This window comes from Harpia harpyja, chromosome 1 (assembly GCF_026419915.1).
Source record: "Harpia harpyja isolate bHarHar1 chromosome 1, bHarHar1 primary haplotype, whole genome shotgun sequence".
In the NCBI taxonomy this organism is placed as follows: domain Eukaryota; kingdom Metazoa; phylum Chordata; class Aves; order Accipitriformes; family Accipitridae; genus Harpia; species Harpia harpyja.
The window spans coordinates 44,183,510-44,199,217 of NC_068940.1; the positions used below are offsets into that span (position 1 = coordinate 44,183,510).

At 52.5% G+C, this 15,708-nt stretch overlaps 1 protein-coding gene across 2 annotated transcripts in view; it reads left to right on the forward strand.

Annotated features, from left to right (window-relative positions):
- Nucleotides 1-13,788: 13,788 nt before the first annotated feature.
- CBFA2T2 (CBFA2/RUNX1 partner transcriptional co-repressor 2) overlaps nucleotides 13,789-15,708 on the forward strand; it is a 65,640-nt gene continuing 63,720 nt past the window's right edge. For both annotated transcript variants that reach the window (XM_052790036.1, XM_052790044.1), the window contains exon 1: nucleotides 13,789-13,877. In XM_052790036.1, the coding sequence (XP_052645996.1) occupies nucleotides 13,850-13,877 (28 nt within the window). In that variant the 5' untranslated portion in view covers nucleotides 13,789-13,849. The remainder of the gene's footprint in view (nucleotides 13,878-15,708) is intronic.

Sequence of the window (15,708 nt, forward strand, 5' to 3'; positions counted from 1 at the left end):
GAGGTGTCCCCAAGGAAGCGGTGGCACACAGGGAACCGTGCTTGTCAGGAAGGACTGGAGGAGAAGAAGGAACCGTGTAGGCAGAGGAAGGAATAAGATCAGAAAGTCATGTTGGCTTGGCTTCCCCTCCAATACGCAGAGAAGATGGTGTCAGCAGTGAGTCAGCTCCAGGAGGTATGTGAAATCATAATTGAAGAATGCTGAGAAAACAGCAAAATCCCACAAAAAAAAAAATTGTGGGGAAAAAAAAAAAAACAACCCTCAAGCAAAAGCAACAGCAATGGTGCAGATCCCAGAGCCTTGGCGCTGGGCAGAGACATGAAAGAGGACGGGCTTAGCAACTGGACGCTCTTCAGGGCGCAATGGGATAACTGCAAAATTGCATCAGGGCTGGGGAAAAAGGAAAACAAACCCAAGAGCAGTGGCTTTCTGCTGTGGGACAGTCAAAGGGCACCACATGGCCCTGCAGCATCTGGCCCTGTGGCAGTGGGCTGGAGGGACCCACATGAGATCCTGGAGACTCTCCCAATGCATTCCCAACCCACGAGAAATGTTGTGGCTGCGAGGGCTCCTTTGAACAAGTGTCATCGAGAATCTGGGGAAACAATAGAGCTGCACAACGCCAGGCTCTGCAAAATGCCTGACTCACGGCACCATCGCATCTTGAACGGCAAACTTGTTTGTGCCAGATTAGCAAGAGGGAGAGGCGCAGGGGCTGCTCCATGGAGGCTCAGACGGCCCTGTGGCCACAGCAAGAGAGGTGCAGAGCAAGCAAGCAAGCAGCCTCCTGCAGAACGTGTGGGGTAGTTCACTGAAAGCCAGAGGGGGAAAGACATGGGAAAATCAAGCAGAATGTCACAAATTCAGAAACTCAAAGGAAAAGGTGTAACCAGAGGGCAAAGGGAGGTCTCTGCGCCCTGTGGGGAGAGACTGTGAGTGGAAGAGCTTTGCTGGGGGCTGCGGGCAGCACAGGAGGACAGTGCTGGATGGTGGTGGGCTTGGGAGAAGAAAGGGCTCCTTCCCATCACTGCTGGGACTGCACCCAACCCTGGCCCTCCAGCCCTCCTGGAAAGCCCCAGACACCCAGCCGAGAAGGGGAGCAGGGACTCAAAGGATGGGACATTGCACAGTCCTGGTGTGAATGCAGCACAAAGCAGGGAAAATACCAGTGCTAAACTCAGAGCAGCAGCAAAGCAGCAGGAGACTGAGCATCAGCTGGATGTCCATACCAAACAGCGCCAGGGCCCCTTCTTCATCTGCACACTGGAGAGGGCCAGAGGGATAGGGGAAAGCCAGATGAAAATTCAGCAGTGACATAAGCCCAGTCCATGTGGCCCACAGGTACCAGGGAAGGCTCCAGGCTGCTGCCCCAACATGGCAGCACCACCACCATGAGCTACATCAGGTGAGATCAGGTCACACACGGCACTCAACTCAGGACACGAACTCATCCATGGGGACACAAGCCACCCCCACCTACCGGGAGAGCACCCATGCCCTGCAGCATCCCCATGGGTGTGCGAGCTGGGCACCAAACCACAGCTGCAAAGTCCCAGGTGGGGACCAGTGCTCAGTGCTGGGAGCCAAACAAGTGTGAAACAGCAACAAAAGATGGTCTTTTGTTAACTTAAATAAATCAAACAATCCACCCAGTTCAATGTACCCTTCAAAGCATATCCACTGGATAAGACAAAAATGATGGCAGTAAGGAATAACCATGTGAAAGGGGCTCCCAGCCCAAGTCAAGGAGCAAGCATAGGTAGGAGCACCATAAACTGCACTTTTCATGGGTGTAGGCACCTGCAGCAGTGAATATTGCTCACTAGCAAACAGCCATCATTGAAGAGATGCTACTCGAGATGGCTGACATATTCCCAGCACTTCCCTCCAGAGGTGGACATTGGCCACAGCTCTGGGGTCAGCAAAGCCCCTGGCAGAGCTGGGCTAGGCTGTAGCTTGGTGCTGGATCCTTGCTGGGCTCCCCAGGGCTGGGACATGCCTCCAAAGAGCTAAAAGCAATGTGGGAAATGCCCGTAGGGACTGTGGGACAGGCAGGCAGGGGAGGTCCTCCTCCAGTGGCTGGAGCCCCGGCGTCACCATCTGTGTGACTGCAGATGCCCCCCCACAACTGTCCCGGCCCCGCAGAGCTCTTTACCCTCGACAAGGAGGGTGAACAAAGAGGTTTTACATAATCCCATGCAATCTGCATAATGCACAGCCCCTGAAACATGCCACTCTCACCCGCCACGGCGCACAGAGCTCCTGGATGTTCCTCTCTCTACTCAGCTTGCTTTCTATTTCCCTGGCCATGTATTGAAGCCGGGAGCAAAACCATGCACCAAGCAGCTCTCCCAGCCCTCCAGGCACGGGTACCCACAGCCCAGCGCTTTTGGGGATGCTGCCAGAGGCACCCGTAGCCTGACAGGCAGCTTTTGCTCTAGGACGTAAACACCACATGGTCGACTGGGGAGAGATCAAATGTGAAAGCACACTTTGAGGGTGCCATGCTGCTGGTGGCTCATCCTGAATGGTCCCCTTCTCTGCTCCCCCCATCACCTCTATCCCACCCCCAGGGAAGGAAACTCCTGCTGGAGCTTGGGTGCTGATCTTTAGCTGGGGCGAAGCATTTCAGAACCACAAAATCCAGCCCCCTCGAGCCGAGAAAAGAAACTGTCCCTTGGTGATTACTGGTTTTGCTTTAAAATACAAAAAGCAAAGCAAAAAATAAACCCCACCAGTCCCTGCAGCCGGCTGCTGTGAATGCAGAAGATGCAATGCCTGGTCACTACAACCTGATGTGTTTGCAGGGCTGAAAGTGGCTGTATCCAGTGCCTGCACCCATGCTAGACACAACCCTTGGTCTTACTGCTAGCTGCAATGACACAGCGACAGATACCCAACACAGCCGGCTGCAACGGTGCCACGTGGAAGCAGCCCGGCACAAAAGTGGCTCTTTCCCCATGAATCACCCCAAAAGGAGGGTTCTCACGATGGCAGCAGTGCAGACCTGGTCGGGCAGCACCTGGGGACGCACCCGGGCACCCGTTTGCCACAGGACGGGCATGGGCAGAGCCGGCAGCATCTCAGCATCTGCAACTGTCTCCAATAATACCACCCAGAGGCTCCAAAATGTTGGGGAAAAAAATAAATATAGCTCAAAGGAGACTAAGAGATCGAAGGGAAATGGCCATTAGCAACCCTCCATCTGCAGTAAAAAAGCCAGCCATGTCCGGCACTCTGGATCTAATGGGTTTTTAATATTCTCGTGGCACGCACTGTGGTATATATGGTAAGAGACACTTGGAGGTCTTGCATGAGCACCATTACTCGTGGGGCTGCTCATGGAGTTCAGGCTCTTCCTTTCCCTGCCAGCTGCCTTGTAGATGTAGATGTTTCAATTATTCTGTCAAGCTGCATATTCCAAATTAAGGCCAGAGAAGTGTCTCTGTCTTATATAGAAAGAAAAAAAAATATCCCTAAAAGGAAAAGACATGAACTCAGAAATTAATAAGGCTGATTGACAATGCTGCTTTGGAAACTCTGGTACCATATGGCATCCTTGAATGGCTGCAGTGCTGTTAGGATGGAGCTGACCAGCTGGAGAGTTACTGTGGGTTGTTTGTAATTGTAATAATGGATATCAGATGGCTGGTGTGGAGCAGTTTATAAATGAGAACAGACAATGAGCCACACTGTTTGTCAGGAAATCATTGCTGATATGGGCTTTGCGCTACCCACCACTCCCCATTTGAGCTGGCTGGTCCCAGGGCACCCTGTGCTGCCGGTTGGTCCGGCTCTGGCCGGGAGAGGCGCGATCCTGGGGCAGGTACTGCATTGGCGACCGGGTCGGGTGGTCCAGCCGTGAGCAAAACTGCCAGAAAACCCCCTTGCCCTCCTGGTACTTTGGGCAGAGCCCCAGATGCCACTCAGAGATGCTGGCGAGACTGATGTGCCCATGCAAAAAACACGATGTGCAGCTGGGTGCCTCTCTAAGAAAGCCAAAGCAAACAGGGATCCGGCCGAGGATCCGCCAAAGCCTCGGGAGCCATCCAGGCTTGCAGGACTGATGGGGGCTCGGATTCTGACACTTCCAGATTGGTTTTTGTGCTGAACAGTCGGAAAAGTCATGACATTTCAGAATTTGCCATTTAATGGATTTTTTTTTAAAGTCGGTAACAGTGAAATTCATTATTTCAATTTCTGCTGATCTCCAGCTCTATGGCTTATCACATAAAATGAAGCCTGAGTTTGGAAAACGTCACATGTGTGTTCCCTTGCCTTTTCCAAAATGAATTCTACTAAATTAACACAGGGCATTGCCCAGCTGAAATTTCCTTTCTGCTCCAACAGAAGCCACCCTGTGCCACATCGCCTGGGAGCCGAGGGCATCGAGCCCCAGCCCAGGGGTACCAGGGCAGGAGATGGCTGGGAGAGAAGGTTGCATTCAAGGCTTAGATGTTATGCCTATTTTTAATTCCCTAGTTCTCCCGGAATTTTTTTTTCCCCCCAACTTGTTAAAAAAAAAGCCATAACCATATCAGATTAAGCATCCTCCCACCGACATCCAGAGCCCCTTTGCTGGGGGGACCCACCAAGAGCTGGCAGCAGTGGCCAGGCAGAGCCCGGCGATGCGGCAGGGTAGGAGGAACACACCCATGTGTCGTTTCACACTCACGCACACGCACGGCTGCGAACCCAAACACAGCTGGTCGTTCTGGCAGGTCTTTTTTTGGGCTCGGCAGCCCCTGTGCTGGGATGGAAGGAGTCCCGGCATTGCTGGGTTTTCTCCCTGCTTGGCTTCAGGCTGATGGCATCTCTGGTGTCGGGGCTGGGGAGCAGTGGGTGCTCCAGGACTGGTCAGCCAGCAGCAGTGAGAGCTTTCTAGGAAAGCAAGCTCTGCAGGAAGGAGGTCAGGACTGGAGCTGGGGCCATGGCACATGCCAAGCACCGGGCAGAGCATCCACAAGCTGACATGCCCCTCTGAGCCCCTCTGCAGGGCACCTCCATGGCTGGGAAATACTCCTACCTTGCTGTATATAATATAATTAAATATTTCTTATATATTTCTTACATAAATATTATATATACTTATATTTTATATATATTTACATTTGTATGCTTTATATATATTCTTATATAAATATTTCTTTTATATTATTTTATGTATTATATAAAGATTTCTTAGAAACACCTGGGCATACAAATCCTCAGACAAAACCCATTGTCAAGCTGGAAACGAGCAGGGCAGAACTGTTAAAGTCCGTGATCAAAATCAGCTGGCAGGAAAACTTGCTCTAAGCCATCACCCCTAACCGAGCTCTGTGGTTATTTCCCTGAAGAAAGACTGACTCCTGCTCCCAGCTCTGAAAACATGCCCGTTTATACCAGGGCAGGGCTCTTCCTCAAAACTCCAGTATTTCTTTTTTTCCAGTTTGGAGAGGATTATTTGAGTCTGCTTATTCGGAGCCTCGGTTTCCAGGCTTTCATATAAAATGCAAGTAACCCATTCATTTTAATAGCAGAGATTCAGGGTTTGTCTTATTTATATCAACCACTATTTAGGGAAAATTGGCATTCAATTACCATGCACCAAACGTCATAACCACTTGGTTTTAATTAGTAAGGGGACACTGAGATGCAGTGCTGACACAAGACATGAGCTCGTTTTGGACACCCCCTCCAGAGCTGGACCTGGCCCAGGAAGCAGGAGGGCTGACGACATCTCCCAGACCCTGCTGTCGCGTCCCCATCCCCGTGTCTCCGCAGACCTCCGGGCGATCCGATAGCATCCTCCCAGCTTTAGCCCGAAGTTGTCACTCGATAGGAAAACTCCCCTGCTTCCCCCAGTTCAACTTTGGCTGACCTCATCAGCGAACTGAACTAATTGAAGGAAGCGAAGTCAGAAAATAGCCCAACAGCCCTTCCTGACAAGGCAATCGGTGTCAAAGCTTGTTCGTCACCTCACCCAGGCCCAGTCCCAGTCCCCTGCAATGAGCTGCAGGTTCCCCGTTCAACTTCGGCATTGCAGATGCATTGCTTACTGCTCGCTATCACATTTTAAATCACCATAACTGCAAGCCCTGACATACATTGTCAGCAGTTTAAATGCAAAGAGGTTTAGATTTCAAAAGAAAGAGGTATTCAACATGAATCTTTACTCAAACACACTATTTTTTCCAGCACAGGCACTCTGGAAACGCTGAGCACCCCAGACTGGGTGCAGCCCTTCACTGGCGCCCAAGCATCCTATAGCTCATGCAGTTTGGTGCGCCCAGCTTGGCTTGATGTCACTTTTGGGGTGTCATCTGTTTAATCGGTCCCCATCCCCCCCTCCCCCTGCCCGCAGAGGGGCCCCACTCGCAGCCGTGCTGGCATCGTTGTTGGTTTTTCATTTACAGGGGTAATAGAGCTTGCCCACATCCTCCCGGCCCCAGCCTGCCCTGGCTCCCACCCACGCGCTGCCGGCATTAATGGGTTTACTTTGCCGTGCCTGGCAGGTAACGACCTCCAAAAGCGGGTGTCAGTTTGTCATCCCAAGCCGGCAGCTGCACGGCGGGCGAGTAGCAGGTGGCAGCCCCATGTCCCCTCGTGCGGGCTGCGATGCTCGTGGGATCAGGGTGCCCTAGAGGGCTGGATTCGTGATCCCCAGCTCTGCTCCAAGCCCTGACACATCCCTGGCCCCGCTGGCTCCCTGTGCCCATCTCTTCCCCTCCAAGGAAGTTTGAAAAATGTACCGAGAATCTGCTGGGGGGACTTGAAAATCCAAGGTAGGAGCCAGCTGAGCACGTGGTGGCTGTGAGCATGTCCCCTGCACAGCCACACCAGCCCAAAACCCTTGGCGAGCTGTCGAGTGGGATGAGTGCGCCCACAGCCAGACACAGGATGCAGGAGAGGATGAGCACCACAGCTGACAGAGAAGAGTCGTCCCCAGCTGGGAGGAAGAGGATGAAAAGCACAGCGCCAGGGATGAAGCTGAAGAGGTGCGTTAGGAGCAGAGGGGTGAAATAAAGTCAAACAGTGGGTGATGGCAGAAGTGGCGAGCTGTAAGGTGCACCTAAAGTTCCTTCTGCTTCAGACGTCTGCAAAAAATATCCTATTAAAACTGAAATCAGGCTCCTACCCCTGCCTCCACTCATCCCCTATTTACTGAGATCCCTAACACCTCCAGGGTGGCAGCTGACTTTTGCTTTCTGTCTGTGTTGGGCACACATGTCCCATTGCAGGAAAATGGTAAAAAATTATAAAAACACCCTAGCAAACCCCAGAAAAGTGCTGGGTGCTCACATGAAGATGGGGATGGCCATGAGATCTCTTCATGGAGGAGCAGCAGAAACCAGGGGCACTCCAAGGGTGTGCGGCGAGCCCCCATCCCCGAGCCCGGCTGTGCTCTGACGGGGGTTTTAGCTGTTATTTCCAAAATTATCACCCCTTAGAGAAATTATGGAATTTACCCCACAGGTGCAGGTCTAGCTGGAAATGGAGCACAGTGGCCAGGCTGGTGGCGATGCTGCCACTCAAGCAACGTTTCCCACCACAGGACAGCCCTTCTGCCTCCCCAGAGCCCCTCTGGACAAGGGTCCGCTCTGAGCATCCCCAAACCCTTCATCCTCCAGCCCATCTGCCGCTCAAATCCCTGCTCTCTGGCTGTGACATTGGGGCGGCTCCTGCTCCTCATTAGAGGTCGCAGCCCCTAAGCAAAGATTAATCTGGTTTGTGCGAATTTATGTGCTTGAAAAGAGAGGGACCAGCTCTGACCTCGCAGTCTGGAGACTAGTGGGGAGTTTACTGTCCCCTGAGCTGTCAAGCCAATTCCCTGCAGTACCAAGCTGTTGTTCTTGGCATCTGCTAGGCAGAAAGACTATGAAACACCCCAAATATCTGTTTGTTTTAAAAGGTAAATATTAATTTCAGGATGCTGTTTACATATCCAGACTCTTCGAGCTTGAAGTCATTGCCTTTTGCTAGTTGTCACATGGTAATAGTGTGTATTTAACATTTATTTAATTCTACTTGGTCCTGCTTGTGCCAGATGGCAGGCAGCCTGCATGGCTAGGCTCGGGCTTAGCTGAGTGCTGCTCTGAAGTGAGAAAAGGGGGTGGTTTGAGACTGCAAAGTTAAAAGTTTGAGCAGTTTTGTGGCTGCAGGTCCCTGAATGACACTGAAACATGCTGCGGCTCTGGCATCCCTGAGGCTGAGTGGCGTGCCTGCCCTCAAAAGCGCGGCAGAAGCCAAAAGCAAGACAACCTGGAAAGCATCATCCTCTGACAAGTCCAAACCAGTGCAAGGGCTGCACTTGCCTCAGCTCTTGCTGTGCAACAGAGCCAGGGCAGGGTCTGACAACCTGCCTTTGACTCGTTGGCTTTGCATCATCTTGGCCTGATCCTGCCTGGCACGGAGCTCTCTCACTGCATACAGGGAGCAGGTCTGTGGACCCTGGCAGAGTGAGCACCGTCCCTGCAGAGGCCATCATGGTTTGCATGCACCGGGTGGGAAACCCACAGCTGAAACCCTGAGCTGCAGAAGTGTGTGGGTGCCCAGTCAGCCGGTGACCTGGAGGAGCAAATGACATGGCAGAGGACCTGCTTGCTGTGTCCTGAGATCCTGAACAGCGAGTTTCTTCGTCTCAGTGAAGACCTGAGAGATCTCACAAAGTGATACACATCCCTGATACACAGCCCTGACTACTGAATGCTCACGCATCTCTTTTCCGCTCCTCCAGTTGTTTACTTTCCCAGCCCAGGGCATTTTTGGGGTAATGCAGCACTGCCAGCGTCACTGCTTTCTCAAAGAATAAAGAAATGCAGCCAGATGGCCTTTGGAAAACAAATATGGTATTCAAGACAGTATCACCATCCTTATGGCTGCAGCAGGCACCCATCAGCTTGAATATACAAACAAGGAAGATCTGAGATGGTTTCAGGGACAGGATTACAGTTTCTAAGTTGGGCTGGACACTGTCAGGTTCAAACATTCATGTTTGAAGAAAGAGACCTGCGTGATAAATAACGTCCCCAGATTTTATCACAGAATTATTGCCTGTTTGGGCTCAATAGACGCTGCCTCCCACCTGGTGAACAGGTCTCATCCCACCCTTCCTCTCCTCCAGTGGTTCTTGCTTGATGAGATCCCATCCTCCTCCCATCGGGCACGCCTGCCTCTCTGCACGGTGCTGACCTGCCTTTGTGCACTCACATCATGCCAGGAGAAACACTGATCAGACACCAGGACTGACCTTGGGAAACTCCACCAAGCTCCAGACCTCCCCTCCTGGCACCATCTGCCCTGCTCTCCTTTCACTCAGTTCTCACCCATTGTTAATGATGCTTGTACTAAACTTTCCATTTTGCCTTGTTTTGGAAACCAGTTCCCAGTGAAGGAAGCAGGCAGGTTACTCTGCCATGACCTGTCTTGTGAGATAAACCCTTTATCTCATTTCCCACTCATTTTTATGACAGTAATTACTCTTTCTTCAGCATTTTTAGAGCTACATACGCCTGAGAGATGACAGATTTCCAAATAAAGTTCCCTCTTGCTCTTGTGTTTGCTGTTCTTTGATCAGACCCGTTAATCCTTGCCACCAGGTTTGCCTCCCCAGTAGAGGAAATGGGAGGACTGAACTGGTGGTGTGGGACCTGGGAGGAGACAGCAAGGGGGTGAGGAAGAGGCAGGACAAGGCTGAAGGAGCTGAGCTGTGGGGAGCAAGAATGGGCATATGTCTTTGCCCGAGAGAGCTTGTTCCAGCCCAGGGGCATGGTCATCAGCTGAGACCTCCCCCAACCTGGGAGCTCTCCAGCTCAGCATCCCACTCCCTCCTTTAAACATGGGTCCACAGAGAGAACAACCTTCAGCTGCTCTCAGCTACCTTGCCAGCTGCAGGAACAAAGTCCAGCAGAGATACTTAAGCACCTCAGATCTGCTGGTGACCCACCTTGCTCCATATCCTGCTGTACAGGGCCTCCCTTGAGGTGGGGACTCACACAAACCCACACTTTGGAAGAACAGGAGCAAGGCTGCAAAGTCCTGCTCCCAGAGACTGAGCTTCCCACCTGCAGCCACCTTTGTCATGTTGGTGGACAGGCTTTATTGAGAGGGGGACTCAAGACCATGCAATGAAGGAAGTTTCCTTTGGTAGAACTTTTGCAGGAGCTGGAGCAGAAGCTTGAAGGAGCACAGTAAGTGAAAGAGGATCAAACCAGAAGGGTGCTTTTCATCAGTGCTCGGGTATGGGTGAGGATGTGTCAGGACAGCAAACAGAACTGAAAAATGCACAGCTCGGTCAGCATGGCACGAGCTGTGGTGTGGGATGCCAGCAAATTAAGTAGAGCAGATGCCAAGTACCTGCTCATACCGCAAGCACCACTCCCCTGTGCACCAAATAGAGAAGTACACCATGGAAAAACACAGTCCATGACTTGACTGTTTGTCTGATATGCAATTAAATGACTTAAAGATGATGGGAGAATTTCTTGGCTTGTGGAGTGCCTGTATGAATATTTTAAGGGGTTTTATGTTTTACTGGCCATAGATATATAACATACATAGTGGCTGTGTATTTATAGTCCTAAAAATGCTGTTTGCAAAACTGTGGATGTTCAGTTGGGTGTGATATACATATATATATTTAGACACACATATCTACCTCTCTAGGATGCGTGTGCCTGCATACTGCACTGGGCTGAGAAGTCTTCTTTTTTCTTGTCCTGAATACATCACGTTTAAATGATAAAAAGAGAAGGATTCCAAATGAAGTCCATGTGCCCATAGAGCTTCTTCTCTAATGCACAAGCCTATTTCAAGGATATATAGAAACATCAGCTAAGTGAACAGGTGTTGCTCGGTTGGACACAGAACATAAATCCATACTCATAAAGGCTGGGTGAGTTTTTTTCTCTTAGAGCAAATAAACCCTGCTCTGTGTACCAATTTACGAACAGAGCAAAAATTGCAACTGACCCCTTTGATGGCTCTTGATGTTTCCCAACCTCTACCCCAGCTCCAGAGAGCATGAGACACGCTCAGCAACCTGTATGGCTTAAAATCGGGGGAGCTGGAGGTGGGGAATTGATGGTCCCCACAGGGCATGCTACAGCAGTGTGTGTCTCCGTGACATGGTCCCCCTGCTCGCAGACCATCAGGATCCAGAGCTCACCCTCCCTAGAGGACCATGCCCATGCCCCAGGTCTTGCCCACAATGCTGGCACCACTCATCTCAGATCTCCTGAGAAAGAGCACGGAGAGCCCATTCCTTGCTCACACCTCTCCATCTCTGTAGAAGACACTTGCTGGACAAGCAGCAGGATAGCCACATTTAAAACATGAGCTTGCTTCTGTGGGGAAGTGGCATATAACTATGGAAACGTTCCCAAAGCTGCTGTCCTGAGCTCCCACATCTTTCATTGGCATTGAGGTCTGCAAGATCAAGCCCTGTATGTACCCTATCCTGGTATTCTGCAGGTATTATGAGTGTTATTTAGCACAATCCTCTCCTCTTTGGGGTTTCCCTCTGCAGCTGTTTCATCTTTAGAAACAAAGCAGCAATGCAGACCCTGTAATGGAGCTGCTCTGTGCCCACCATGGCTTTACCTTGGACAACACCAAAGCTGTTGAACAGAAAGGAAGATGAAAATACATTAGTTCCTCCTTCAAAGCTTTCCCCAGCACATCTCAGTACTCTGCTTTGTGGTCCCAGCCCTCCTCGCCGCCTCCCCGTTCTGAGCAGTGACACTTTGCACCAGGGCACATCCCCCTAAGGTCGCGGTGCCCGGGAGAGACAGGACACGGAGCAGGGCAGCAACAGCTCCACGCCATCAGCACAGCAGTTCCCATCTCCTCCTCCGTGCTCAGGCACATGGAGGGCTCCAGCATGGGTGAGCCTCAGGGAGATGCCAGGCTGTGGCTCAGGAGTGTGGCCAGGCGGCTTGGGGAGCTGCTCCCATCACGCTGGTGAAACCTCTGATGGAGCCCAGCCTGCTGCTCTCCTAGGGGCTTCACAGGCTTTGGAGACCAGCTTAATTAAAACAAAGCCCTTATCAGTGCCCCACACAACAGCCCCTTCTGCTTCACCAGTGTAAATTTGGCCACAGCAAGGCTGTAGATGACACTGAAATGAAGTGGTGGTAAACACAGGCCAGAGCCAAGCTGCAGCCAGCACAGCAGGAGATAAGAGCTCTGTGGGGGATGCAGGCTCTGGCAGACAGGCTGGTCCAGGAAAGTGCTGGTGGCTTGCAACGGGAGGAGGCAAGGCCACAAAGTTAAAACAAGGACTATGGGACTAGATGGATGCTCCTGTCATTTTAGTGCAGATTTGGATCTGCTCCATCACGAGACATCTGGGCCCAAGAGATGCCTGTTCCCGGCCAGCAAACTCAAAACGAGCCCGTGGCTCCCTGAGCATCTCGAGCTAACTACTGCCAAGCCATGCTGCACTGCAGCTCACCCATAGCTGGGCTTTCAACAGGCTGCTGGCCAGCAACCACCAGCCCAGAACTGGAGGAGTTCAAACCCAGTTTGTTGGGAGCATGCAGTTTCCCTAGAGAACACCTATCATGGCAAACCCCTCCAGGATGGGAGCAGGGTTGTGCTTAGTTCTCAGATGCCAGTCGGACTTCAGCACAGGACTGCAGCCTCAACAAACCCCGGGCAGGATTTCAGGCTCTTGGTGAAGCTCTCGTGATCACAAACTCTGGCATTTCTGGGCTTTGAGGTACCTACCAGAGGTAAATGGCACTCAGGCTTTGAACTTTGTCAGAGTCAAAACACATCTCAGCTCTGACGTGGCCATTTGAGTTAACTTCTGGGGTTTTTGCCATGTAAATCTAAATGTGTTTTCCTGTGGCCAGACTTCCTGCAGCATTTGTGGAAAGGCAGCAGCCCATGGGAGATCTCCTGACACACAAAAGTCCCTGGCCAACAAAGTCACACCTAACCATGAGAGCTTGTAGCAAGGCTTTTCAGGTCCCCCCCTTTCCACAGAATAAGGACCATGGAGTTAGCAGTCCCTTGGGAAGAGCCCCATTCTTCCTTATTGCAGCCTTTCAATAGATTAAGGGCTTATAAGAAAGATGGAGAGAGACTTTTTATCAAGGCTTGTAGTGACAGATAAAGGGGCAGTGGTTTTAAACAGAAAGAAAGTTTAGATTGGATATAAGGAAGAAAGTTTTTACGATGAAGGTGGTGAGACACCGGTTGCCCAGAGGAGTTGTGGATGCCCCATCATTGGGGCATGAAGGTTGGATGAAGCTTTGAGCAACCTCATCTAGCGCAAGATGTCCCTGGACTTGGACTAGATGATCCCCAAAAGTCCCTTCCAACCCAAACCACTCCACAATTCTTCATCCCACATCTCCTGCAACTCTTCAAACATCATCTCCGGGACCTGACGTCTCTCCAGGCCAACCTGGCCACCTAATTCCAAACCTCTCCTTCGAGGCATGGCGCTGCGGTTGGGCTGTGGCAAGTGCCAGGAGGCAGCTCAGACACTTTGGTTACGATACCTGAGGGCCCGGTGCATTGTCCGCAGGCCGGCACTGGGGCCTCAGGTATTGTAAAACCCCTGGGTTAGTGGGGAGGCCTCAGCGCAGAGGGGGGATGAAGGCGAGATGGTTTTGGGGGAGGCCGTAAGCCACAGTTCGCCTAAAATTCATAATTAAATTCCCACAGAAAGCGTCGCCTCGGATCCAACAGGGGCTTCCCGCTCCGCTAACCGGCAACATGCCCGCCCTCCCGCCGCCTTGCCGGGGCGGGCCTCGAAGGCCGCGCCCCTGAGCGTCACGGCGAAGGGCCGGGCCGGGCCGGGCCGGGCCGGTGGGGCCGCGGCGGGGAGCGGGAGGAGGCGCCGAGGAGCCGGGCGATGGTGGGGATCCCGGGCGGCTGCCAGTGTAAGAGCCGCGGCGTGGGGGGGAGGCGCCGACCCGCTCGGCGCCGCTCGGACGGGGGCGAAGGGCCTAGCGGGGCCGGGGCCGGGTCGGCGGCGGGGACGCCTTGGCCTGGCTGGGCCTCCGAGGGGCGGCGCGGGGGGAGCGGGGGGCAGCGCTGGTGCCGGCCCCGCCGCCGGGCTCAGCTCTCCCCCCAGGGCCGGGCTCAGCCGCGCCCCCCCTCCCCCCCCAACCCAGGCCTGCCCTGCCTGTCCGGGGGGTGCAGGGAGGGGTGCTGCGCCCTGCTCGGCTCTTCCAGCTGCACACGTTTATGTATAAAAATGTATAATGTATGTCTTTGGTTCGTGTGTATTTCTCAGCATGCTGTTCATTGCCCGCAAAGTGTCGGGCAGCCTGGCCTGGAGCGGCCTTGGGGTCCCCCGCCTGCAAAACCAGCCCATCAGCAGTCCCGCGGGATGGCCTGCTGGGTTTATTTTTAATTTCCAGGCTGGATGGGGTTTCGTGACCCCGCGCCGGTGCAGGGCAGGGCGGGCAGCGGCAGGGTTGCTGTCTGCAGCCCCCCTCCGGGTCACCCCGTCGCTTGGCCGGGAGCAGGCTGGTGGGTTCGGTAGCAGCCAGACCTGTAACGTGCCCAGGCGCACACCTGCATACGTGAAGCCTGTCTGTTGCAGCATCCTCTGCTACTTGGGGCTGGGAAGGTGAATAACTGGAGCGCCGTTTTCATTAATTTCTCAAAACAGGTTTGTTTGCAGAAGAGTTGCACTCTTTCTGAAAGCGATGAGGTCGGCAGGAGAGCAGGGAAGCATGTTGCTGCTGCCAAGGAGCAGGGTAGATGGTTAGCCTGTGTCTCTCACCATATTAACCTCCTGATCATTTTTCTCATCTGTGCTTGCGTGCACAGCATTTGTTTATCCACGATTGGGAATGGTCTGTGAGCCATCCTGGGCTGAGGAGCGAGGTGCCGGACGGAGCCGTGATGTCCATGGATAATGGATGCAATGTCCAGGCTGGATCTCAGCTTCGAGGTGACTCTGTTGTTAAGTCATAGTTCAGTGAAGGGAGAAAAGCAGTTAAAAGCACATCCCAAAGCTCGGAGGAAATGAGGGAATTTTAAAATGAAGTGTGATTGCTCATAGGGAAGCAATGTAAAGATAGATGCTGACGCTAATGTGGAAACCACCCTGAAAGCTGCATTCCTGATACAGAGAAGGAATTACCAACTGATGGAAATTGCAGAGGGTGAGTGAATACTTTATCGTGCTGCTTAGTGCAAAATGTGTGGAGATGTTTGGAGTGAGGTTGTTATCCCTTAAGGCAGTTAGTATTTGTCTGTCAAAGCATGTGGACTTGAAACAGCCAGTGGCCCAAGGCAGCTGCGGCAGGAGGAAGGCACAGTGGCGAGCAAGCCGTGTTAACATCCATGTGGGTTTGCAGAACCCTGGTACCTGGTGGACAGGCTCCTAACCTCACTGCCAGGGAGGGGGTCTTCATTTTGTCTGCCTTGAGGAAAAGGCCCCACAGAAGGAGCTTGGGTGAGATCATCTGCTTTAACCTTGCTGTCCAAAAGTCATCCCTTTGTGCCTGATCTCTGTTCTCTAAGCTCCCTTTGCAGTCGCAGCAGAGACACAGGCGCTTCTGGGGGTGATTCATCTCACCATTCTTGGACACCTCTCTCTGGATGAGATGAATTACATGCTGGAGGTGCCTGCGCTCTTTCATTGACTGCAAGGTGAGTCCAGGATAGCTGGCTTAGGCTTTGGCAACGAGGAGTTAGATGAAACACATCCCACCCAGTGTGTCTGCTCATGGTGCAGCTTGACACTTTATGCAACTG